The sequence below is a fragment of the Diplotaxodon limnothrissa genome, linkage group LG15 (assembly GCF_057381915.1).
Source record: "Diplotaxodon limnothrissa isolate DT_005_m linkage group LG15, D_limnothrissa_male_GT1.1, whole genome shotgun sequence".
NCBI classification, from domain to species: Eukaryota; Metazoa; Chordata; class Actinopteri; order Cichliformes; family Cichlidae; genus Diplotaxodon; species Diplotaxodon limnothrissa.
In genome coordinates, this window is record NC_140610.1 from 6,589,811 (window position 1) to 6,615,773 (window position 25,963).

Genomic DNA, 25,963 nt, shown 5'->3' on the forward strand with positions numbered 1-25,963 from the left:
GAGCAGGATAGTCCATTTTTCCGAAATATCATCGAGCAACTCAAAATGATACTCAGTACAGTGGAACCCCAACTTACGAAATTAATTCGTTCCCGAGGTTCTTTCGTAAGTCAAAAATTTTCGTAAGTCGAAGCACCCATTGCGCGTTTTGAGTGAGGCGATGCTGAACGATAGGCTATAGGCTAATTGCTAACTAGAACAACAATACGTCGTTCAAGTGAAACAGCGAAGCGCAAGTACAGAAGCCAAGGGGTTGTCACATGATTCGGAAGGCATTGTGGGCATTGTAGGCTCAGCCGATCAGAGCCAGCGGATTTCATTACCCGGGCATTTTGCCGTAACAAGGGCAGAAATATTGCCGTTCAGTGCCTTCGTAACTTGAATTTTTCATGAAATGGGGTATTTGTAAGTCGGGGTTCCACTGTAGTTTGTATGGCCCCCACATACTTGTATGCATGCTTGAAAATGTTTAAGCCTGCTCTTGATGAGACAATGGATGGTGTACTGGGGGTTTGCCCCCAATTTTGGAGCATCACTGAGCTCTTGGTGCAACCTGGGCGCGTTTGGATGGACTGAAACATAAGCATTTTGGTCAGGCAAGTGTGGGAGTCAGTGAGTGGCATCAATTCCTTTAACCTCCAGAAACTGCCTGCATACACTAGCCACATGAGCCAGGCATTGTAGAGCATCAGGAGATACCCAGGTTGTACTGCAACAGTGTAGGCTTTGACAGTGGGTCCGAGGATTGCATCCCAATACCTAATGGCAGTCAGGGGACTGTTGCACAGCATGTAGAGGTCTGTACATCAATCCATGAATAGGCCTTCTCAGAATATCACTGACCTGTTCCTTGAACAAAGGAAGTTGCTGGTCTTGTTGATGAGTTAAGGGCCTTCTACAGCCCTGTCCAGCTCTCATAGAGTAACTGTCTGTCTCCATGGAATTTCCTTCACACATTTGAGACTGTGCCGGGAGACACAGCAAACCTTCTGGCAATGGCACATACTGATGTGCCATCCTTGAGGAATCGGGCTACCTGAGCAACCTGGCACCTATCACCAGTAGTGACATTGAGCTTAGACAAATGAAGACTAGTGAAAAAAAACATTCTTGTTTTAGTTGTTGCCCCTCTAGTGCACCTGTTGTTAATTTCATTAACACCAAAGAAGCTGAAACTGATTAGCAACCCTCCCCACTACCCAACTGACCAAACTGGATCAATATCCCAGAAGTTGAATTTACTTAATGCTATATTCTGATTAAAAAGTGGATCTTTATATTTTTAAAAGGCCATTATGTATGACATAGCATTTACATATTTTACATAATGTTTGAGCTGCATTCTCAATTCTCAGCAAAAAATATTTGTATATTCAAAGCAAAGCATCCCAATCAAGAACAATCACAAGTATATGGCACTGGGGCTCACTGTTGTGGCGAATCCACTTAGCCAAAAAAATGGATCGGACATCAATTGTAGAAACGATAGTCTTTATATAAGGCTTCAAAAAGGGGAATGTACAACAAATAAACTGCTCGACATCAGAGCAACATATAAAGGCTTCCCGAAACTTTCTTTGCTAGCTAAAACCCAGAGTAACTTTCGTCTACCACAAAGGATTCTGGGAAATGCAGTTTTCTAATGAAAATACCTGTTAAATGCTCCCCTTTAGCAGAAAATTAAATCTATAATTAACAGCTCTAACTAGACATGTGGCTAACACTTAAATCACTTACAAAATAACCAAAATGCTGTTATCAAACAATAAACTGCAATAAAGTTACAACACTCACAATTCTCAGTATTCAGTACTGATCATTTTTGTAGTTAATCAATGTTTTTTAACCAGTAATATTTTTTCCTGTGTTCAGTGGTGTTTCAAACAAAATTCTGTCATGGAAACAAATTCCAGTGACCCTTAAGTTACGTTAATGGGAACGTCGATGAACACGACACATGAAACAAACACAAACGGGCAACCCCCACAACCCTGAATTGGATGGATAGCTACACAAATTTTTTGCGCCAGAGGAGATTGAACTGAAAAAGCTTCTCGGATGAGAGGTGAAACGTTTTCAAGAAACTTACAGTACTTAAAGGAGTCCAGTCGCTTTTCTTTCCAAGGTCCTTAGACAACATAACATCACATTCACAGGGGAAATAATATATCCATCCATCCATTCATTCATTCTCTTCCACTTGTCCTCATCAGGGTCGTGGGTGTATGGGGCTGGAGTCTATCCCAGCTGCCACTGGGTGAGAGGCAGGGTACACCCTTGACAGGTCGTCAATCTGACCCACCCGTTGAGGACGTGATAGGGCACATGCCCACATATATACATAAATAATCTATCGTCAATATAGTGAAACAGCATTCATTCTGGCAGTCAGCATACCGGTTGCCTGATCCTTGCTTCCCTGTTGCTGTCATGGAATTAGGGTTAGGGTCTTGTAACAGATTATGAATCACACCATGTGGACACGGCAAGTTGGCTCTCCAAGACTACTCACAAGAAATAAGCTTGTGAGTAGTAATCGCTTTTTCATTACTCTTAATTGTTTTGCTATAAGTATTTTCAACTGTGTAAAATTTGACATGGCAACTTGTTGGGTTTCTGCTTTTCTAAAGCTTCTTAATATGATTTTAAACTTGATTTATAGGACTCATCTAGCACAGCAGGTCCTGAAAATAAAAAAATGTGTATGTCTATCCATCCTATTACCCGGTCGTAAGGGGCTATATTTAACAAATGCATTTTCTCTATATAATTAGACTACCATCTGGAAACATCAGAGTTGTGTTCTAGTTAGATGAAATTATCTACTGATACTTTTGTTTTTATGGTGGAGCTTTTTTTTATTTGTGTGACTATGTATTACTGCTTGATTTTATTTTGTTGATATATCTGTCCCAAGTTATAGGTACTGAATTGACTGATTCAGTGAAAATTTCAGGCAGTTACCTTTAATAGCTGTTTAGATATGCTGGAAGTCGATGAAAAATCTATCTTAAATAGTATTTTATACATCATATTGTATTTGTACCAAATTTCTGGGTAAATCCAAGATTGTCAAAAAGAAAATGTTCTAAAATTTTTGATGATTTAAGGTGTTGTGAGCCGATAAGCTCACATTAGTCTAAAGATATTTGTTTTATTGTGTCACAAAATAATTAATCCAAATATACTTAACGCTTAATAATGTGTCAGCTGTGTCATCTTATCATTGTAGGATGAACAAAACATATACTAACATACTAACACAACAAGGCATACAATATAAATCTTGCGATATATGTAAGGCAACAATATCAGCAAATTGCCCGTATAGAAAAAAAATGGACAAGCCTGCATCACAGTAGTAAGTTTTTTTGTTTTTCTTTGCACATTATGTAGAAAGTCGTCTCCTCCTCTATCTGTAACTGATTAATCCATTATTTGGTTAAGTCGCTGCTGCCCACTCCCTTCAGCCTCCCACCGGTGTTTTTCTCAGCTAACGGTGGGCCAGCTTGATGCTGCTGCTGCTGGGAGACTATTGGGATTAATGCTGCCGACTGACACTAATCTCATTGTGGTTAAGGCTTTGGAGAGACTGCATAGCCTACACTCTCACTCCCAAACACGTATTTATGGCACCAATCCACTGGGATATTCATGCCCAGGGAGGGATTTGTGTAGTGGATTCTTTCACTCACTGCTCATCTAATGGATGGCTTGATTTAATTCCTAAATGACTGATTCTGAAGTCTTGAAAAACTAAACTTAAAAGATACAAAGAAACACAGAAATCACAAACCTATTGTGTGCTTTTATTATTAAACACTATGTCATGATTTTTACTCTTATTATTTATCACTACAGTAAAGCCTTGACTTTGAACTACATATCAAAAAATTCACCTGAGCGGTGAGTCCTTCCACTTATCTGAATAATTATTGAAAGCTCTTTGTTCATGGTGAATGATATCTGCTGCTTTTATCAACTTCAGGAGCTGCTGTCACTATATTTAGCTTATATAGCCTGTGTTTCCATGGCTACTACAGTTAAACTGTGGTGGTTAAAGGCAGGAAACCTATACAATCCACATCCTCGTAAATCATGTCAGCAATCACAGCGTTTGTATCAGAATACTAAATCATTTCCACCTGAGTCCTGTAGTAAACATTAACAGAACTTAAAATCATTAAGTCCATAACACTGGCATTGCTCTGTTATATGAATTCATGTACCCAATTTTTATGTTTGAAAAACTGTTTCAGTAAAAAAGTATTTTAGTTTGATTTTTCAGTTTCATCTTCACAAAAATTGTGCTGATTAAATTCTGCAAAGCTTGTCTTGAGTTAAGTTGGAGTAACGTGACATGCTCTTCCCTAGAAATGTAACTACACACTGCATCAACCCAACCCTAAACAATTACCATCTCAATATAAGGAATAATAATCATAGCATAATGACTCACAAATGTCTCACTCGAGGGACAAATATGACAAATATACCCCCACACCAAATTAAAAAAAAAAAAACCTGACCAGAACAAAGAACATAGAAAAAAGTCCCAGCATTTTATTTGTTTGTATCGGCTGGCACTGCATATAAAACATGACCACAATGTAACTGAACACATAACACACCAGGTAAAGGTGCTGGTTTACACACCGAACAAACGTAAGAAGCATGCCAGGAAGAGTAACTGGTGTAGAAAATGAGTAAATAAATCTACAAAATCAATCATGCAGCGCTACCTGCAGTGACAACCCATTGTGACTAAAAGAGGAACAGAAAGTACCTTTATGAAGCTTTCTGCTTTTATTCCCTGTGAGATTATTATATTAGATTATTATATATCAATGCAATTATTGTGGTTTGTACTTCGAGCTATTCATTTTAAAGCTGTAGGTACTTTTTTTGCAGAATTGCAATATTAAAGACCAAACTTTATACCCATCAATCAATCAGTTATTACAATTGAGCAAATCTAAATATTTTTCATTATACAAAATATAACATAGCAGTTTTATTTATATAGCATATGTCATTATCATAAACCTTGGAGATTAAAAACATAAAAATCTGTGTAGATTTTACAATGCCTCAAGGCAGTGAAAAGCATCAATTAAAAAAAAAAAAAAAACGCACACAGCTATTGACTGTAAGCCTGTGTGAACCAGACGGTTTTGAATCTGTTTTTGAATGTGAGCACAAATGCTTGTTACAAAGAACAGGACCACAGTAACTGAAAGCACCCTCAGCATACTTGAATCTGATTCTAGGAATATTCAAAAGATCTGCACCTGATGACCTGAGAGGTCTGATTTGGTTATAAACAGTGAGCTAAGTCAGAGATGTCCCAGGAGGGCCAAACCACTGAGAGCTTTGTGACCTAATAGAAGGATTTTAAAGGTAATTCTATATTGCACTGGGAGCCAATGAAGAGAGTTTAATACTGGGGTAATATGGTCAAATTTCCACGTACCTTTAAGGACTCCATCTGCTGCATATTGAATGAGTTGAAGTCACCCTACTGATGCAAACAGAGCATTACAATAATCTAACCGGCTTGATATGGGACACATTTCTCAGAGTCCGTATGAGATAAGCATTTTCACATCTTTTAAGGGATTTCAAAAACATTATTTATCAGAACATTATGTTTAAATTCTTTATGCAGACTACTTATAACATAATGAATGTGTAAACACAGGACTGCACATGAGCCTGAAAAACGTGTTTTCTATCCCAGGTTTCCACAATGATTTTATTTCTGTTTAAATATTAATTTGTCTGGGTTCTCCATCCTGTGCTCTCAGTCTCCTCTGTCTCACCTTATTTAAAAAAAAATCCTGGAAATACCCTTTGTTTTGAGTTGTTTCATGTTGGAAGTATTTCTTTTACGTAGTAAAATTTGATGTATGTTTTTGTGCTTTTTATGGTTTTTGGTCCATTATAACCAACAGAAGGCAGACATCTCTATAGTTCATTTTGTAAAAAGGGCAATTTGCACTGAAGCAATCTAGAAAATATCACATATGGGAGAAAAAAACATGTTTATTTGATTTTGTGTGACTTCTTCATTTAAATTATAAAACTCAAAGCTAACCTCAAACCTTAGTGTGTACTCCATTAAGATAAGGTAAAACTGACCTCGACCCCCTCCTTGAGATTATGATGTTCTCAGACAAGGTGAGTTTTGATGACGGCACATTCTCTGTAGTCTGCGGCATGCTAAACAACTCCAGATGGTTCATGTTGCCACTGTAATCGTCAAAAGGCCAAGTCAGTGCTGGTACAGTGCTGTTTGTAGTAAACACCATGAAGTCAGAGAAAAAAAAGACAGGTTCCAAAACAGAACATAAGGGAAAGCATTGTTAAGGTAGACAGATACGGGGCATTTTGCTCCAATGAAGTCCAAATTTCAAGAGTTGAATCAGATGTCTGAATTTTCCTTTCAACCAAATATCATGGATTATCTAAACTATGTTTCACCTTCTTTAATTAAAATAACTGGACTTTTATTAAATTGGTTTGTATGAAGAACTTCTTAAAATGTTAACCTATACATTCTTCAGGTTTCATTAAAGAAACACTTTTTTTTATAGCTTGACCTCTCGAGGTCATTTCCTTCACCTGCAACTGAAGAAAATGGAAAATCCAGAGAGACGCGCATCTGCTGACGGATTTTTTTCTGAATCACTTTTGTGCAGGTCACCCGTGACTTCCTTAAATGAGGTCTTTCAGGTGTGACTAAGAAGTATCCTGTATACAGCCAGGCAGTGAACCTGTACCTCTGAGGAGCAGGTCATAAATCTGCCGTCTTCTGGTGTAACTGTCGATGTCAATGTCAGTCTACTCCAACACACTGGCCTCCTTTCAATTAAATCAGGATTTATGATACATTTACGATAAAGCCCAGGTGGACGTCAAATATAAGCTTCATTGAGTAGTAGATATGGTCCGGCCTTCCTGATCATCATCCAGCTAAACAGGATCAGACAAATATGACTGACTGCATACACATGTCGTATATAACGACTGAGTCATAGTATACAAAATGTGAAGTCCAAACCATTTCACCTGATGTACTCCCAGTTCTGTTATTTCTCTGCCTATAAGACAGGCTTGGTGTAGTGAAATGTAAAACTGTCAAGGCTTCAAATTACAGCATGTGTTACCTTAGACAATTAGTGGCTTCCTTTTCCTTCCTTCACTCTCTGTGGTCTAAAACAGTAAAAGTGGACACTTGATGACTTTACATCTTGTCCACAGAAGTTTAACCTGGGAAGAAAAAAGGAAGAAGCAGAAGAGATTTCTGATTCCACTTTGTTATCCAAACTATTCTACTTCAAAGATAACTCCAAAAATGTACGACCGGAGTTAAAATTGCTGTTATGGTCTGGTTGAACAAAGAAGCAGATTCCTGTCATAGCAAAATTATATTATGTCAATTTAGTTGAGTCTATATTTTTTTTAGATTAGCACCCATTGAAGTTTAAACCCACTTCATCTACCCACAAAAAGTTTAAAATATAAATAGTTTCAAGGTAGTACAAATGGTAGTGTGCATACTTATAACTCCCTTGTAAGAGATCTGCGGCCCTAAAAACTTTAATAGCCTTCTGTATGTTAAGCCATGTGTGGCAAATAAAACTGTATAAATTAATTTGATATAGAGTGACAAAGGAGCAGCATATTAGAAAAATATCTGTCTTCTCATATTTCCAAGTTTCAAGTATCATTACAGATGCGCCTATACTGTAGCGCTTGCCCTTCGTTTTCAGATTACTCGTGTGATAAATGGAGAGGCTGACATCATCTTGCTTGCTCCATTAATACAGCATTCTTCACATTCCACTGACAACAATAGATATTTTCTTGGCCGCTCTCTGACCGATCAACCTGTTTACACTTCCTTGTCAGATCACAATTATTCATGAGAATTGTCCAGAATGGTGAGAACAGGAAACGCGGTTTTCTCCGCAGCGTTCCTCAAATCCACAAACAGCCAGGAAAGCATCGCGGAACGATCTGAAGCGCACCAGCAAAACCCACGAGGGGGGTTTGCTCGCTGTGGAGTAGAGGGACGCAAGAGGAAGCAGAGGAGACATGAGCTTGTACGCTTTCTTCAGCTTCCACGACACCCACATACAAGCTCGTAGACACAGACACACACACATCCAAACATCAAAGCGCTCGGATGAAGGCTACAGCATGAACTGAAGCCTGGTCAGTCAGATCCTGCTGTGTTGCTGGAAAGCAGCGAGCTTTGATGCAACATCTTAATAAATGCAGGGTCCCAGCTTGTGGTTTAGAGAATGGGTCCAAATAGCTTAAGAATGAGCTGCACCAAAGCAGTTGGCTTGTTGTGGGCTCCAGTTGCTGCCTGGCATTGCATAAGAGCTCAAGAATACAATGGTTTTTCAGCAACGCATGTTATAAATAAAACCACAGAGAGCATTTGATGACAGCGGCTTAACTCTATCTCAGATCCTCTACTGGAAATGTTTCTGACTGCAGACATCGTGCGACGTGTTTTGATTTTTGCCTACCATGCTTTACAGCTTCAATGCTTTCCCTTTAAAGAGTTTTCAACTTTTGCCAAATATAATCAGTAAGTAAGCATGAATAGGCCATCTGCAAGTATATAAAAGTGTAATATCTGCTATCTTGTACAAGCACTATAATAAAAGAAAGGGTCTGATATTGCCGACATTAACAGTGTTGTATAAAAAAAGCAAAGCTGTTTGGTTTAGTTCAGCTTTATGAAAAAAAAAACAAAGCCCATATGGCATTGTCTTCATAGTAAAGACAGTTTTGTGTTATCAGCTGCACTCACCTGTTAAACTGCAACTGTCACACTTTTTATGGTGGTGACATTTTAGCTGGACTGGAGACATAGGGCCATAAAGCAGATAAGCGGGGGAATATTGAAGATGATTAGAAACCATTATTGGCAGAAAAACTGATGTGCTAATGTGGATCAGTAATCCTGAACCAACTCAAAATGCGTGAATTGAATAAATAGGTGCAGCTCCTATAGAGCGCACACACAGATTCTGTTTAAAAACACCTCATTAAATCAGAAAGAGTCATCAACATCGCAGTGTCAACAAGTTACAGAATTAGCATCCGAGAGTCAAAAAAAAGGGGGGGGAAGAGCTGCACGGCATATGGCTCAGTCAAGCCAATGCCATTGTGTCTCTGCGGACCCACTGGAGACACAACAGGTGTGTCAATATGACAAGCATTCAACCAATCCATCGTGTCTCCCTCATATAAACACTGAATAAATATAGATGCTCTCCATTTTCACTCTCAGCAGTGCACAGAAACAACAGATGAAATTCAAACACTTTGAGATCGTGCCGAGGTCAAGGGAAAATCACAGACTATTTAAGCGTGTCATCATCCGTTAAGTCATAAATATACACTTTTAGGAGGGGGGGAAAGCAGCTTTTGTTGATTCTAGGTGACTAAGATTTTAAGATTAATCAGACTCTAGTCACATGTACTTGGACACATTTGTTCCCTTTTCATAAGCATAGCATGCACACCTACAAGAAAAAAACGGGGGGGAAATAAAAGAGTTGATGGAGGAGTGCACAGTTCATATGCTCAGCACTGACTACAGTATTCAGTGTTTTGTCTTCAACAACCTGATTATCATATTTTCCAGAAGCCTCCTCCTCACGTGGGCAAATGGTGTTGCTGCACAGCAACAAGTTTTGTCATATCCCCAGCGTTCACGTAGGAAGTCATTTTATTACACTATTACTGTAGTTTCCTCTTAACAAACGCTCACATGATGCCAAACAGAATTTAGATGAACAGGTTGGAGAAAACTGGCTCGTGCCCTCCGCGAACAGACGATAGAAAAACGGTGCGTCGGACTGCCAGTCTCCCACCAGATGGTAAATGAGAGAGACACGGGCGATCGAACAACAAATACAACCGATGAGATTAATCAAAAAAACAGCCAATGGATATGAGGGGGGAAACTGAGGTAAAGAGTGGGTTCCAAAAATTCAAATAGGGATTCTTTTTCTTTTAAATATCCCCCGGAAGTCTTTTCAATACAAATTCAATAAATAACATGTATAAATTTTATGTGATTGACATTCTTTGTGCATTACACTGGCGTCTACGTCATCCTTAGTGGGTAAACCTGGAAGTTATTTATTTATTATTTGCGTCAAACGGATTTAAGATAAGACAAATTGTCAGTTTAATAGTTGGACGCATCACCGCTGCCAATTTCAGGCCATCAAATCAAATATTTTATCTCGAAAATGCGGGGCTCAGATTCCTATTAGATGTAAAAGGCCGCGTGGAGAATAAATCAGTTTTACGCACGCGGGTGAAACCACGCGCAGTCTCTCCGTGTGTGTTTGTAGGGTATCACAGAGAGAGAGAGAGAGAGAGAGAGAGAGAGAGAGAGCTCATTTGCATACAGCTGAATAGTTAAGTCCCCCAGTCCTGTACACCCGCATGAGGGCGAGAGAGGGACACGCGCCGCAACAATAGGAGGCACGCTGCCATTAACCGTAAAAATACTTGGGTGGGCATGAAGGGGCGCACGCGCTGCAACATTAAACACAACTAGAATAAGATGTTCAGAAAGGAGAAAAAACAGAATGGAAACATAATACGAAATGTAGGTGGGTGTGCGTAAAATACATTTTTTATTGGAGCTGAGCAAAGGCCCTTTTTCTAAATTAAAGCAAGCGTGCGTTTTAGTGGGATCATTTGGGTTTGGGAGTTGTAAGATATTGGCTCTTGTGCTTCTGGGTTTAGTCTGAAAAAAAGTAACATTCTGAAAACTCAAAAACAACTCAAAAGATTGTCTCCCCCCCTGTAATCGCATTTCTGCTTTCATTGTTTGTCTTACATCCCGAGGGAGGCGCACATGTGACCCCACAGAGAGTGGAGGGTCCTGGAAGGATAGCCCAAGTGTGCGAGGCTCCAGTGCTGCAGTAAGGGCTAATTAGGCGTGCAATTGAGTGGAACCGGGGGTTAAGGAAGGTACAAGGAGAGTAGGACAGTAATTGAATTTCTGCTCTCCATTCTCGAAGTTTCGGCTCTCCTGCGCTGTCCCCTCTCATTGTGCAAAAAAAAAAAAAGTCTAAATGTGCGCCCCGCATATTGTGCGCTAAAAATAAGTCAGCAGATGTTGGGGGCTTGTTAATAATCGCCCGGTATCCATGGTGGTCAGTCATCTCTCTGCCAGTGGGTATTAAATCTGGATAATTGTTGGGGTGGAAAGAGAAGGGGGTTGAATATGTAAAGTGGGCGGTGCCAGTTGGGTGAGTGGCAGTTTATGTAATGAGCAGCGCAGTGGTAGTCTATATATCTGGGAGGAGACACACTAGGGTTCATTCAGTAGTAATAAGACGAGTGATGAACGTCCGTGGCGCACTGACGCACCGACTTGAGCACCAAAACAAGGTCTGAGCCGCGCGCACACAGAGGAGTTGACCATTGTGGAGTACAATATCATGCAAGGAGAGGACGCCTGCTGACGGAGTGGGACACAGCTGTGGATATTGGTCTTCCCTCACCTTTGGATAACTTGGAGATTGGAAACGCTTCCTCTGGACGCTTTTGACGCACGGCAACAAGGAGCTATTGAGGACTAATCGGGAGTGGAGGATTTATAGTGTTTCGTGGAAGGGTTTTTTTCAATACCCTATTTGTTTACCTCGGCGTCAATACTTCGGAATAAGAAGGTTTTGCTGCGTGAGTGGCTGGTGACGCGGCTGCCCTGGAGAAACAAGAAGGATGGCAGCCTGGTTCACCTTTACCATCGCATTTAGCACCACGTTAATATCACAGGTATGAAAGAGGATCTACATCTCCTTGGTGGTCCTGAGACCTCGGCGAAACCAGATGGAGAGCCGACTGTTTAATTTTTACCCCCCTCCTTTTTTTAAATAACAGAATAAGCTTCATGTAGCTGCACGGCGTTTTCTTAAATAATATTTCCTTCTCTTTTAGGTATTTGGATCCGGAGTTTTTGAGCTGGATCTCCACGAATTTAAAAACCACAAAGGTCTGCTTGCAAACGGAGATGCATGCAAACCCAACTGCAGGACTTATTTTAGAATTTGCTTGAAGAACTATCAGGCTGTGGTCTCTCCAGGTGACTGCATCTTTGGAAGTACAATGACACCAGTGCTGGGGACAAACTCTTTCAGCGCCAAGGACAGTGGCACTTTACCTACACCGATTCAAATACCCTTCAACTTTGGCTGGCCGGTAAGGGCGTGGAGCAGCACATCCACTTTATTTGTTTCACTACAGCGATTGCTATTATGTTGATTTCGGGGAACTGCTATGCATTTTGGGAGCGCACCGATTATTGGTCAGCTAGTCTAATCCATATCATTAGGTAATACTCTTTCGACTAACAGATTGGACTGCTGCCATGTCGTTCATTTCAAAATCCAGAAAGGCTCTCGTGATCACTGTGACACATATTTCCTCGTGCAGTCTTAAGTCTGATTTAAATTTCTCTTCTCAATTAGCAGGAGCCTATGAAATACAAAAATAAGCAAGATTTAGGCTCTCGTCTAAATTGCGAGCACTCTTTTTTTAATCGCTATAGTATTTGTAGCATGTATTAACGGCATATGTTTTCTCTTTAGGGGTCCTTTTCATTAATAATTGAAGCCTGGCATTCACCTTATGGAAACCTACCTGTAGGTAAGTGCAGCCTTTTTTGCCACAGGAGGGAGCTCTGTCTGTAGGTTTAACACACTCCAGTCGGTTTACAATTTTTGCACACTTAACATGCACGAAAGCAGAAAATAAATTGGGCTATTAAATGCAGTTTAGTCACTGAAGTGTTCCCCCTCCACCTCCCGTTAATTGTTCATCATTTCAGACAATTTTCACGCCTATTCATGCCTTTGTTATGAACTTCAGAACACCTTTTTCATTCTTATACCCAATACAATTGAACTTCCTCTAGTTTATTTTTGGCGTGGGAAAGAGCTGTGGGCTTTGGTGAGAATACTCAGTGCTTGCCAAAAGCCCCTGACTACATCTTCCTGTATTTTACACCTTACTCTGTTCTGCCCTTTGGAAGAGGGGACTGGGCCTGGGAATGTTTTTGCTGACGGAAAGAAAGAGGAAATTTCAACCTGAGTTTATCTTTCATCTAAGCTGTATGGGATTTGATAAGGGATGCAGCTTGGCACTGGGCAGATTATTAAAGCAAAAGTGGATGACTTTTGACCTCGCAAGCCATTTATGATGCATAAGTGACATAAAACCATAATCAATCCAGGACATGGGCAGGTTTAAACTCTAAACTTCCTCCATTAGTTCTGACTTCCTCTTCCTTCTCCTCTTTTTTCTTTTTCTTCATCTTCTTTCAGAAACCAACAACCAAGACGCTTTGATTAGCCTCTTTACCATCCAAAGACAACTTGGTGTAGGAACTGACTGGTCTCAGGATACACTGGCCAATGTGCAGACAGAGCTGAAGTATTCGTACCGATTCATCTGCAATGAAAGTTACTACGGAGAAAGTTGTTCCAAAAAGTGCACGCCCAGGGATGACCGATTCGGCCACTACACCTGCACCCGTGATGGACAGCTATCCTGTCTGCCCGGCTGGAAGGGGAAATACTGCGAAGAACGTAAGCAACCAGCTACATAATCTTTATGTTTTACAACTGTCTGGCTCACTTGCTATCAGTAGTCTATTCTTGGTGATCACAGTCTGTAGTTGCTTCAACTCAATCTGATTGTAATGAGTTTTTGGATAGTGTTCTGCAGGATTTGGTGGACAGGCCTTACCTTAAAGTGGTTAACTGTCCAATACTCTGATGAATCTGTTTCTGTACATCGTCCTTTGCTCTTCATAATCATTATAATGGTTTCTGCCTATAGAGAGAAATGCATAAGTTTGATATCAGCTGTTGCTAGTATGTGAGTTGTGTAACCCATAGGTCATCATCCTCAAGGCCACAGGATGTTTGAGTGCTATAACTAGACATGACCTCATGATATCTGGCAAGTCTGATAGGCAATTTTGGTGTGGAATGCATTTTTCATAGCTGTTTGCTTCATATAATTTGTAATCATGTAATTCTGACGTGCAATTGGTGGGTTTGTGGGTACTCATTGAATATGGGTTTTCTTGGCGGGGGCAGGCTTAGCACGACAACAGGCACATTATACTTGTGCAAACCCACTTGGCCAGATCGTGCACCAGCACTCCCAAGATTTGGAAAGTTCTGAATGAGCCTATGAGGAGGCTCGATGCCATTTGGCTCCACAATACCAAGGGCCCCCTTTCACCAAAACAAATTAATCAAAGAGTAGATTGGAAGGAGGCACCGTGAGAGTAATAGTTACCATGTGCTGGATATGTGGCCACACGGGTGACAGCGGATCTGTCATCCATGTCACTTGGCGGTGAAAGAGAAATTGGCATGTGCTATTTTGACTGTGGCGCCAAATTCTAACCAGATGGGCTCACGTGTTGCAATTACACACACATCAATCGCCACTGACTACAGAAAATATACATGAGAAAGACAGATTGGGCATCTTTCAGAGGCCATAATTTGCCTTCTCGCTCACACGCTCCCATACATAAATTTTAACAAGCCCGGCCGTTCGGGGCCATAGTGTAGAGTTTGAAGGAGCTTAGTAGCAAACACATTAATGCAGAAACACACACTGTGGACACTTGCGCACAGTGGTAGTAGTAGTAGTCACGTGACACAAATGGCTGGCTAACTTAAGCTAAATCTACGCGTATTAGCGAACATTTACCTGCCGTTTCTGTCCAGGTAAGTTAAAGGAAGAGCTGTTAATTTCTGTTTACTACTGTACCTTCAGAAAGCGCGTGCCCGGTAACTTAATCTGCAGGAGAGAGGGGAGGGCGCGAGGGGGTGCGCGCGGGCATTGATAGAAGGAGCCCGGGCGACTGCACGCGCCAAGGTTAATCGCAGCATTATTATCCGCCACGCGCCACCGATGTTTAGTCCCCTTCCATTGTTGGGCGCGCGGTAGTGGCAGCTGCAAATATGGTTCTGGCAGACCACAAACAACAATAGTGACAGCTGTCTGCTATTGAGAGCGAGCATCTGTTCTGGACTAAACCGGCCGCTTACTGTCAGTCGCCTGATATGTTGCCCCGGCGAATCAGTGTCATGACCGGTACACTTAAAACAGGACAAACAAACTCTCACCCACACACACACACAAACGACCCACCCAGTGGCAGCTGTGGGTGTGGCGGACAGGTTTAGATCAAATGGAGGCTTCTGAGGAAAGTTGAGCCTCACCAAGGCCCCGTGTACTTTAATATACAGAGCTTACAGTTGGCTATTTCAAGGAAAGCCTTGGTTGTTGTGTGCCTAATGGCAGTGCAAGGGGCTTGTGTGACATTTTAGCTTATGGTTTATTTTTAACAGTATGGAAAATGTGAAATTGTCACACCTGATGTATTGTGTCAGGAGGAACAGGTGGACAACAGGCAAAGAACAGTAAAAGAGCAGCACCCTTACTGTAAGTTTCATTTTTTTTCTCTCTCTTCTTTCTGCTTGTAGCTATCTGTCTGGAGGGTTGCAGCGAGAGGAATGGAAACTGCACCAAACCTGGCGAGTGTGTGTAAGTATTAATAATTGCAAGTGTTGAAATATGTGTTGGCTGTTAGGAAAGGAGCACATATGGGCACAGCGTCAGCTCCTTTCATGTGGAAGGCCTGGGTTGTTTTTCACTCAACTTCTTCACTCAGCTGCCTCCCAGTTTATGCGCAACAAAAGCACTTTTATCATCCGAGGATCCACATGAGCTGAAATATTTCCATATGATTCATTAAGTGAGGCTGAAGTTCACGTCAGCGTTTCGGTCCACGCCCTCTCTTCACAGCATCACTCACTGAGTTCTCCGCTTCCCATGTTCCCTCCTTGTCACTGCCCTATCTCACTCACCAGCGTGGATAATTCACACACACACACACTCACCCACTCGCTGTGGGAAATTCCTCCTGATTTTTTATTTTTGCCCTCTTTTTAGGCACAAATCCACCGTTCCCACCACTAAAACCATTCCAGATTAAGGTTAAATCCTTTAGATACCAGTAAAGCTGCTCCCATGTCTCTGCGCACTAAGTAACAGAAAAATGTTTTAACCTTTAAAAGAGCATCTTAAGTCCCACGATCTTAGGAACCTTTAGGAAGCATCTTAATCTTTAAAAAATATTTTTGCTTGGGTATTATTATATTATAATTAGTAATCTTTAAACACAATAAAGATCCCTGCTTCCAGCCCCACTCTTAGCATTAACGTCTACACATGCTGTACATACATTGTATAACCTACCTGTACAAATAAAGTGCAGTTTCACTGAGTGATGAGCGATGAACTAACAAGATTTTACTACTACAAGATCTCACTTTTAGCCAAGTGAAAGTTTGTTTGTTTGTTTGTTTTTTTCAGATTTCTGTGATGCATTAATTAATCATCTAATGATTGTGTCCAACTGTGGTATGACGCAGTTACTGATGTTAACCGATTTCTTAATATTAACATCCAATTAATCTGTTACAGGGATATTTAATCTGAGTTATTTGATGGCTTAAGACTGCAATCACAACACTTTTAGCATGAGAAAAAAAACAAAGACTAATGTTTTAAATGTCTTTCGTTTTTGTTTTAATTTTTCAGATGCAGAGATGGCTGGCAGGGCACGTTCTGTGACGAGTGCAGGAAGTACCCGGCCTGCAAGCACGGTACCTGCCAGCTGCCGTGGCAGTGTAACTGTCAGGAGGGCTGGGGAGGCCTATTATGTGACCAAGGTACGCCAGACAACTTGGCTCACTGCTGCTATTCCTTTTTAAAAAGATGCTCTCATATTACTTGCACCCTGTTTTCATTTGAATTAACTTGAAAGCATTAGTAAATTAGGTTTCCTCTGAAGTGTTCTATTCATAGCTTTCTACACATCCGGGGGTAGATTGGTTGTGTGTGTGTGTCTCCTGCAGACACCCTGTAAACAAACACTCTTCTCCTCTCTCCCCCAATCCAGACCTGAACTTCTGCACCCATCACCATCCCTGCTTGAATGGCGCCACTTGCATGAACACTGGCCAGGGAAGCTATACGTGTACATGCTTGCCAGGCTTCACGGGGGTCAAATGTGAGCTGGAGATGAAGGAGTGTGACAGCAACCCCTGCAGGAATGGGGGGACATGCACAGTAAGTAGGAAACTGAGCGGTGCATGCCCACCTTTAGGTTTCAACATTCACTGCTGATCATACTTACTCACTGACTTGTTTTTATTTCCATTTCTCAAGAATCTGGAGAGTGGCTACATGTGCACCTGTCCCCAGGGCTTTGAGGGTTCCCACTGTGAGCACAGCCTGCTGACCTGTGCCGACTCTCCCTGCTTCCACAAGGGGAAATGTAAGGAAAAGGACAACGGGCGCAGCTACATGTGCGAGTGTCCCAGAGGCTACACCGGGCTCAACTGCGAGAAGAAAGTGGACAAGTGCACGTCGCTTCCCTGCGCTAATGGTACAGTCTTCCTTTCCTCTTTGCCCCCCCCCCCCCCCTTTTTTCTGAACTTCCCTTTCCCCCCCCACTCCAATTCCTGCCACTGGAACAACAGGAATTGGTGGGAACTTGGTGTCTATTGTCCTCCATGTAAACACTCAGCAGCTTCGAGCAGCAGCTTGTAAATGTCACCACAGCTTGCTGTGGTTGTTGATGAAAGGGGACAAATAGCCAGCGCAGTTCAATTTCTGTCCTCATGTAAACACAGAGGGCTCTGGGATTGTTCTGCGCTGGGAGAACAATATGCAGCACTGCGGTCACACTGTGGATTCAGTGGAAATGTGTGAACTCAAGCAGCCTCGCGGGAGGGATTACGGAGATTGTGTTCTCTGTCTTTGATTTTGAAACGCCTCAGTGTCGAAACGTCTCTCACTCTGTTTGCTAATGGTAGCTTCTGAGTTTCCTCCGAACCTGTATTCGTTGATGCTTATGATCTACATCCGCTTTCTCTTTTTTTCATAGGAGGTCTGTGTCAGCTCCATGGTGGCATCCGTGTGTGCAGCTGCCGCGCAGGGTTTACCGGCCAGCGCTGCGAAATCAACATCAACGAGTGTGCTGGAAACCCCTGCCTTAATGGAGGCACCTGCCAGGACCGAATCAACGATTACACCTGCATCTGTCCTGCCGGCTACGGAGGGCGAAACTGCGACCGGATCCTGAACGAGTGTTCCCTTCGGGCCTGCCTCAATGGGGGTACTTGCAGTGGGGGAGGTGGGCCGGGCAAGTCTCCAGCAACTTGTAGCTGCCCCGCTGGATTCACTGGACCCCAATGCGAATATTTCGCCGTCACCTCTCCTGTGACCACCGGAGAGAACAAAGATGGTTTCCAGTGGGCGGCGGTTTCTCTGGCTGTTGGGCTGGTGGCACTACTGGTGGTGCTGTGCATGGTGGTCTTGGCCTTGAGGCACATCCACAGGCAAGCCCAGAGGCAGCGAAGAGAATCAGAGACTATGAACAACTTGTCCAGCAGTCAGAGGGATAACCTGATCCCAGTGTCCCAGCTCAAAAACACCAACCAGAAAATCAGCCTGGAAGTAGACTGTGACTCAGAGAAATCAAACTTTATTCATAAAAACTATCACTTGGAGCCTTACAACTCGAAATCAAAGGAGTTCAAGGACGAAAAGTCACAAGAGGATAAAAGTCTTATTTATGACAAGGGTTTAGATGATAAAATGCCTTTGAGTAGAGTGTACAGGTAAGAGAAAACATCTTTGCATGTCTTTATACTCTCGTCTTGGCTGCGATAATGTCTGTTAAAGAACTATTTATTCCACTCACATAGATAGTGTGTATATATACAGGGCTCTGCTGAGTAGAAATGACTGTTATGTATGAGAAGCCTCTGTCATGTAATCCTCATTTGCACCCAACAGTGGGCCCCCAACCATACATTGCTCTTCATCCACAGAGTTTATATTGAACAAGTGCTTAGCTATGTACTCTTCTTTGCTGCTTCGCCGCATGTGTATACACCTAACGCATAGTTCTGCCATGTGCTTCTAGTTTGCATTAACACAAAGTGTGATTTGTGTTTTGCAGCGAAAAGCCAGAGTGTAGAATATCTACAATATGCTCCTCGAGAGACTCCATGTACCAGTCGGTATTTGTTATAGCGGAAGAGAGGAAGGAATGCGTCATAGCGACTGAGGTAAGGCAAATAAATAAATAAATGAAATGAAATAAAATCACGTCTTCATCAGCATTGCCTTAGATCCTCTATTTGACATCCATTAGGTTGTCTCAAGTGCACGATTCCTCACTAGTACACCAACATTCATAGGAGAAGATGAGACTTGCTGTTTTTCCCTGTTTTTTTTGGTATTCTGACCTAAGCTGGGGGGGAAACGCAATCACGTGCATTATTGGTTTCTATAAATTATGCTAGCTACACTTTATCTTGGCCACATGAAGACCTAAAGTGACAACCTATAATGATTTCTCGCACATGTTTGGCTCTGCTCAGTCTCAAAGGTGCTATGTTTTAGTGCTGTGGCTTTTAGTGGAATTTTTAGGATGTTTACTTCCAAGCAAAACATAACAGTGATACCGGTGCGTTTGAGCTAAAGGAGTGCTTGGAAACTGTTTTTAATTTGCTGTTTTTATGTTGTTCAAATTATTTGGTGTAACTCCATTTTTTTCTCTCTTTTATCCCACAGGTATAAACTGTGAGTGTCAGAAGGCAAGGGAACGAGGGGGGGAGACACAATCAAGGCAGAATGTAATATTCTGGATTGTTTACAAATGCTGAGAAGAGACTGGAGATCATTTTAGATGTTCACTGCTGCTCTGGAACACTTGAGAACTGGAGAGGGCAGAAAAGTCTGCTCTGCAAAAAGGAAAGAAAAACAAAAACAACAAAAAAAAGGACAGAATTGAAAAACTTTGACCGAGTGTTTGTATGCAACACATGTACAGTGAAGGACCTCTCTCAGTCGCGACAATGGTTAAATGGACTGGCAAAAAAATAGACTGACTGCACGAGGTGTGACGACAGCATCAGTGAAATTATTAAACTTCTAACCTTGGCCATCCTGGACAGTAAAAAAAAAGAGAGAGAGATAAAGGGTGGATTGTCGCCCTGTGTATCTAACCTGGCCTTGTGTGATAATCATGATGACTTTGACAGCCAACCAATCAGTAAAAAAGAAAAGGTGCCTAAAGATTTGACCACTCCAAATCCGCCCCCCCCACCTTTCTCCTTCTTTCCAGCCAGCTTCGCCTGCTATGCAAGACTCAGGGTCTAGACGAGTGAACTCACCCCGTGTCACAATCCAACCTCACCACTGCTGAGTTCTGAATGTCTGAAACTAATCTTCAGCCGTCAATCACGTGGAAAAAAGAAATTTGGGGGGGGGTGGACACGTCATGCGCAAGGGTGAAGATCGTATGCAGCCCAAATTCACTAGAAGCCTTAAAAAAACGGGGTTTGAATGCTCAGTTGTGTGCCCCTGTCTATCCTTGGATCGATTTGCACTACCAAAATAAATAAACAAAAACAATGGGGGAAAAAAATACTTTGAAAATCAACAGAGATTTGAAGAGAAAACCACAGGAGCACAACAGTCAGTGCAGTGCCAGCACGATCCAAGAGAAAGGGAAAAGTTTGCGCATAGAAAAAAGGTGTTGGGTTTTTTTTTTTTTTTGTTCTTTTTAATGCAACTGAAAACAAGAGACTCAAAACGAGAAGAAAAAGACTGTCACACCACTGCCTGCCTATAATGAATTTCAAAAGTACAGAACCAATAATGTAATTTTTTTTAAATGAGTATTTCCAGAGTTTTAATTTAAATATGACACACTGCTCTTTATATGTTTTATAATGTTATTTTGTATATAATGCATATTTATAAGGACCAAACTTCTGTAGAATAAAAAATTCTGTGAAAATTTCTGGAAAGAAATTATTTATGAGGCCTTTTTTTTTTTCTTTTACATTATTGACCGTGTGTGTCTAGTATTTATTTATATCTGTTTAGCTTCATTTCAGCCAACAGCATTGGTTTAATCAGTGCTAACTGCTCTCCTGCAGTAACACAACATCACATATAATGTTTTGGACATTTGGTAAATGAAGGTCCTTGAATGTAGTATGTCTACCTCGAGTAATTCCTGGAAATGCTGTTGGCTCTGGCCCCACTCACTCAGCCACCCACCCACCCCCTTGTTTCTCTCTCTCCAGCCCTAAATTGGCTTGAAATTCAAATCCGTTTCCACGGATACCACCCCCTCAAGCTGGAAATGGTGAAACAAAGCCCGGTGCGGGGCAAAAGGGGGAATGCCTCCCCACCACCACTACTCTTCTCTCTCTCACCCCTCCCTCCTCATAAAGCTCGTGCACGCAAACGTGCACACACGCGCAGCCGTCCAAGCAGATGCCGTGGGGGAGCGCGGTGTGAGTCTGCAGTGCCATAAAAACAGCAGCATATGCCAAGCCTCTCAGCCTGTGCGCACGACCCACAGAGACCTCCTCCCATAAAAAATACACTCAGGCACTTGCAGGCTCCCCAACTGCTCTTCCTCCCCTTCAGGGTTAAGAGCAATATTTCAATGCCCGGTTCCGTACCACCCACTCCTCTGCAAACAAAGCTGGAGAGAGGACCTGGCACCAGCAGAGAGGAGGGTGAAACCAGATGGAAGCCAGCGGATCTGTGAGGATTCCACATAAATAAATAAGTCAACTTTTCTAAAATAGAGATCTTTATCAGAGTACTCTTCTTCGTCTTGCTATCATTTACCATCCTCATCTATTTGGAAAATAGCCACTGTTCCATACAGTTTGGAAGAGCGCTTAAGGATCAGTGTTTTTATTATTATTTTTTTTATTTTCTCTTTTTTCCTTTCTCTCTCGCTCTCTTTCTCTCTGTGTGTGTGTGTGTGTGTGTGTGTGTGTGTGTGTGTGTGTGTGTGTGTGTCATGCACATTATCAGAATCTCTCCTGACTCCAATTAACACAAATGCTGCAACAGTCAACACCCCCCTAATCAGCAGCAATCAACACTCAGCAGAGAATCTGGATGGTTTTTCCCTCACACACACACTCATCCACACACACTCATCCTGTCAGCCCGTTGACCTAGGCATCCTCATCCTCAGCTAGGGTGTGTTCATTAAAAAAAAGGAAAAAAAGAAAAGAGTTTGGAAAGGGGAGCTTCCGCACATGCTCGGAAAAAACATACGTGCTATCACAGTGATGAATCACCCAGTTAAAGGCCTCTCGCGCTGTGGTCATCTGTTACCTGACCCAGCCTGATAGCGCTTCCCACCGTCCCCACACTCACACCTACGAGCAAGAGCGCTCTCTCATCCACACTCCATCGCACATGCTAAGGCTCTGCTCTTTGGCCTCTCGGTGTCCATAACACAGTCAGGCATTTTCATTGTGTTATAATCACAGCATCCTGTTTGTGACCCGGTGACATCAGTTCCTGTTTCCTCCCTGATTAAAAAAAAAAGGGAAAAAAGCAGAACATGCCACTGCATGCTGACTGCTTTTCTCACGCATCGTTTTCATTTCGTTCTGTACTTAGCTCGCACACATGACTCGGGCTCTCAGGAAACATCCTCAAAACAAGCCAGGGCCCAGACAAACACACTAATCAGTGCTATTTATTCCCAATCTAGGAAAAGGGAAGAAAATAAAATGTATAAATTGATGTGTGAGCAAAGCAGATGTTGAAAGTGCCAATCAGGAGTTGAAAGTTGCAGGTTGTCTTTCTTTTTATAGCTGGAGCTCTTGTGGTTTGTTAAAATCCTTAAGTGGCTTCAAACAGCATGAGTTTGTTATTGTTGGCCTATGTGTCCTTGCCCTGCCCTGTTGAGGTGAGCCTGATCCAAATATTGATAGTATCGATACCAACCCTGGTATCGGTATTTGTATTGGATCAATACTAGCACAATCCGGTTGTTCAGTGATGATGCGACGAATCCTACTTCCGGGTCTAAAGTAGTGTGCGTTTAATATGGCTTTTGTGTTGTTAACATGTTTAATGTTATGTATTTTCTTCTATTTGATCTCAAAAAGCTCCTAAAACAGTCAGTGATCCCTGTTGACCTCCCTCGGCTTTTATTACCGCTAATCATTTATTTAAGCTCAGTTTTTAAAACCTTAGGATGTAACTACAGCCCAGCCCATGCAGCAGTATATGAATGACTAACCTCGTATTGTGGATGGATTATCTCAGTTGTTCTCCTGGCTGAAGTTTGGTCCTTTTACAGCATCCTGCCATGCGATTACATTTGTTCCTGACCACCGAGAACACTCACATTAACTTTTATCGAGTGGAAAAAAAGTTAGCTTGTTTATATTATGCTAACATAGCTGTGTCGCTAGCGGTCACGTAGCACATCATTAAATACCAGCTAGCCCAACTTCAGTAACCCTACAAACGTCACTGCTGTTTAGTTTTCTGTCTTCATTTATGTTGGAAGTGATAGCAGAGCTGCACGTTTTAATTTGTTTCCAAAACCCCGCAGTCAGGACATGCTATATTGTATTTAGATAGAAGCTAGCGAGCTAACTCCTTGCTAACTTCTAACTCCGTTAAATGTCATAAATTCGGTTTTCATGGATGCCTGGATGTTAAACTCAATTGTTACACCTGGTAGAGCAGAACGCTGATCATTTTATTAAAGATGAAAGACTTTAGACAGTTTTTCAACTCTCAGTAATGCCATAGTGATCGTTTGATATATGGACCTGCAGCGGAGTTTAGACCCAGACACGGCTAGTGACGTTAGACTGAACAACCGGATAGGATTGATACTTTGTTGCACTATGAAAAATGTCTAAAACTTTTTCTGTTCAAACATCACGTTTATTCTAGTTATAGCCTACAGCACATTTAAACAACAGAAGCTGACACAAAGTGCTTTAGAGACAGACATATGTACATTCAGGGTCTCCAAAAACAGTTTCAAAATACAGTTTCAAAAGCTGAAAGATGTGTTTTACTGTGTTAACTGAGTACTATGCAAAGTAAAAAGCACCACAGTGATTTAGTAGTTATTAAAATGTGTTAAGAAGTTAACAAATTGATGATGACTCAGCTCATAAATAGTGACACACACTGACACACACTCTCCCCCACTTAAGCTGCCTTTCTCGGTTATACTTATCAGCATCTGTATCTGTACTGGTACTGGTATCTGCAATGCTGGCCCTGTATTTACTTAACATCAGATTTGCAGTATGGAGCAGCACTACTGTCCTTGCCCTGCTATTATAGCTGTCTCATTATTTAACACTAGGTGTCAGTAAGAACCCCCCCCCCCCACACACACACACACACACACACACACACACCCCACACCCCCACACACAGGAAACAGGGGATCAGTACATGCCAACATAAAACCTGCAGGAACCCTTATGTTTAACTTAAATGCCACACTTCTAGAGCAATAAGCAGATCTGCTTTTACTTGATCTACAACCGACCTTTAATCAAAATGTAAACCAGTCAAACACACTGTACAGTTTATTAACACACACCCTCATCTAAGATAAACATGCACTAATCATAATTCCTTCATAGTTTACTTTTAGATCCAAATCATCTGTCCTAATTACCCCCTAACCTTTTATCTAACATTAGTAGAAGAATGCATACCCTGAGTCACTGCATATATGTGCGGGGAAAAAATAGGGGTCGGGAGGTTTTACTAGGATATCAGGACTAATTAAACATGTAGACTGTGTCAGCATGAGGCTTGAATGATGATCTTAGATTGGTTTGAAGGCAAAGACAAATGAATGTATGATAAACGGACGTGTGCAAACATCGGAGAAGTGGGTGCCACTGAAGTCCTTAGCAGGCTGTGGTGAGAGCAACACGAGATAATGTAGCAGAGAGCTTGAGAAGCGGATGGACATGAAGGCACAATGGGCTGGAAGCTCGTGCATGCAGTAGCTTTAGATTTATGAAGAGCTGATACTGGCCTGGCCTCTTATCAAGACAGGTAATGCCAGCTATTTATAGATAATCTATGTATTGAGCACAGATGAGCCTCTGCTATAACTGTATATCAGATCTAACAAGAGTGGTGAGCATTTTTGTGCGTTTGATCAGATCTGAGGCTGGATCTTTCTGTCCATCCCATGTCTTTTATTTTGTCTTGACTGAGTTCCATGTTTTAGCTGTGTTGGCACTTTGCCATTTTCTTTCTTATCTTTTTTAACAGGGTTTCAAATGCATTTTAAATCTTACATGAAGTAGAAACCCATACATGCTATTATTTTGCAGGAAATCCAAAGAAAACACACTTGATTATTACAATATATATGAGGGAACCTGTGTTTAAATAATTCAGAAAGATTATGCTTCCTGAGTATAACTGCAAGAAAAGCATTGAATCTGGTTACATTTTGGAGTTTAAGCTAGTAGGCTTTTTGGTGATTGTAACCTACAATCACCTGCTGTACCTACACAGACAGAAAGAGAATCAAAGCTCAAATTAACATGTTATGGTGTCGTAATGGGTCCCAATTAGATACATAATGCATGCAAAGACTGACTTGAAAAGATGAACGTAGCCACAGTGAAGTTATCCAGTGAATGGCCCACTTCCTTTTTGAAGGCTCGACTTGGGCTAAAGCCTATCTAGGGTGAAATACGCCCTAGATACACCCTGGACAGGTTGCCAGTCCACTGCAGCGCTAACACAGGGAGACAGACAACCTTTTAGGCATACATACACACCTACAGCAAAATTTGGAATCTAACATGATCATTTTTGGACTGTAATAGGAAGTCGGAGTAGAGCCCACACAAGCAGAAAGAGAACATGCAAACTCCACACAGAAAAGCCACAGCTAGTTGGTGGATTTGAACCCAGGAACACAGAAGAATAAGTATGTAAGTAAGTAAATAAGTAAATCCTATTAATTCATATA

At 41.7% G+C, this 25,963-nt stretch overlaps 1 protein-coding gene across 1 annotated transcript; it reads left to right on the forward strand.

Annotated features, from left to right (window-relative positions):
• The first annotated feature begins 11,388 nt into the window (after positions 1-11,388).
• dll4 (delta-like 4 (Drosophila)) lies at positions 11,389-20,918 on the forward strand. The gene is made up of 11 exons (XM_085372253.1): positions 11,389-11,826; positions 11,989-12,249; positions 12,639-12,696; positions 13,374-13,637; positions 15,561-15,621; positions 16,681-16,811; positions 17,042-17,211; positions 17,311-17,530; positions 18,032-18,767; positions 19,112-19,220; positions 19,729-20,918. Exons 1-11 carry the CDS (start codon positions 11,773-11,775, stop codon positions 19,732-19,734), a joined length of 2,070 nt encoding a protein of 689 aa, XP_085228379.1. The 5' UTR covers positions 11,389-11,772; the 3' UTR covers positions 19,735-20,918.
• The last annotated feature ends 5,045 nt before the right edge of the window (positions 20,919-25,963 follow it).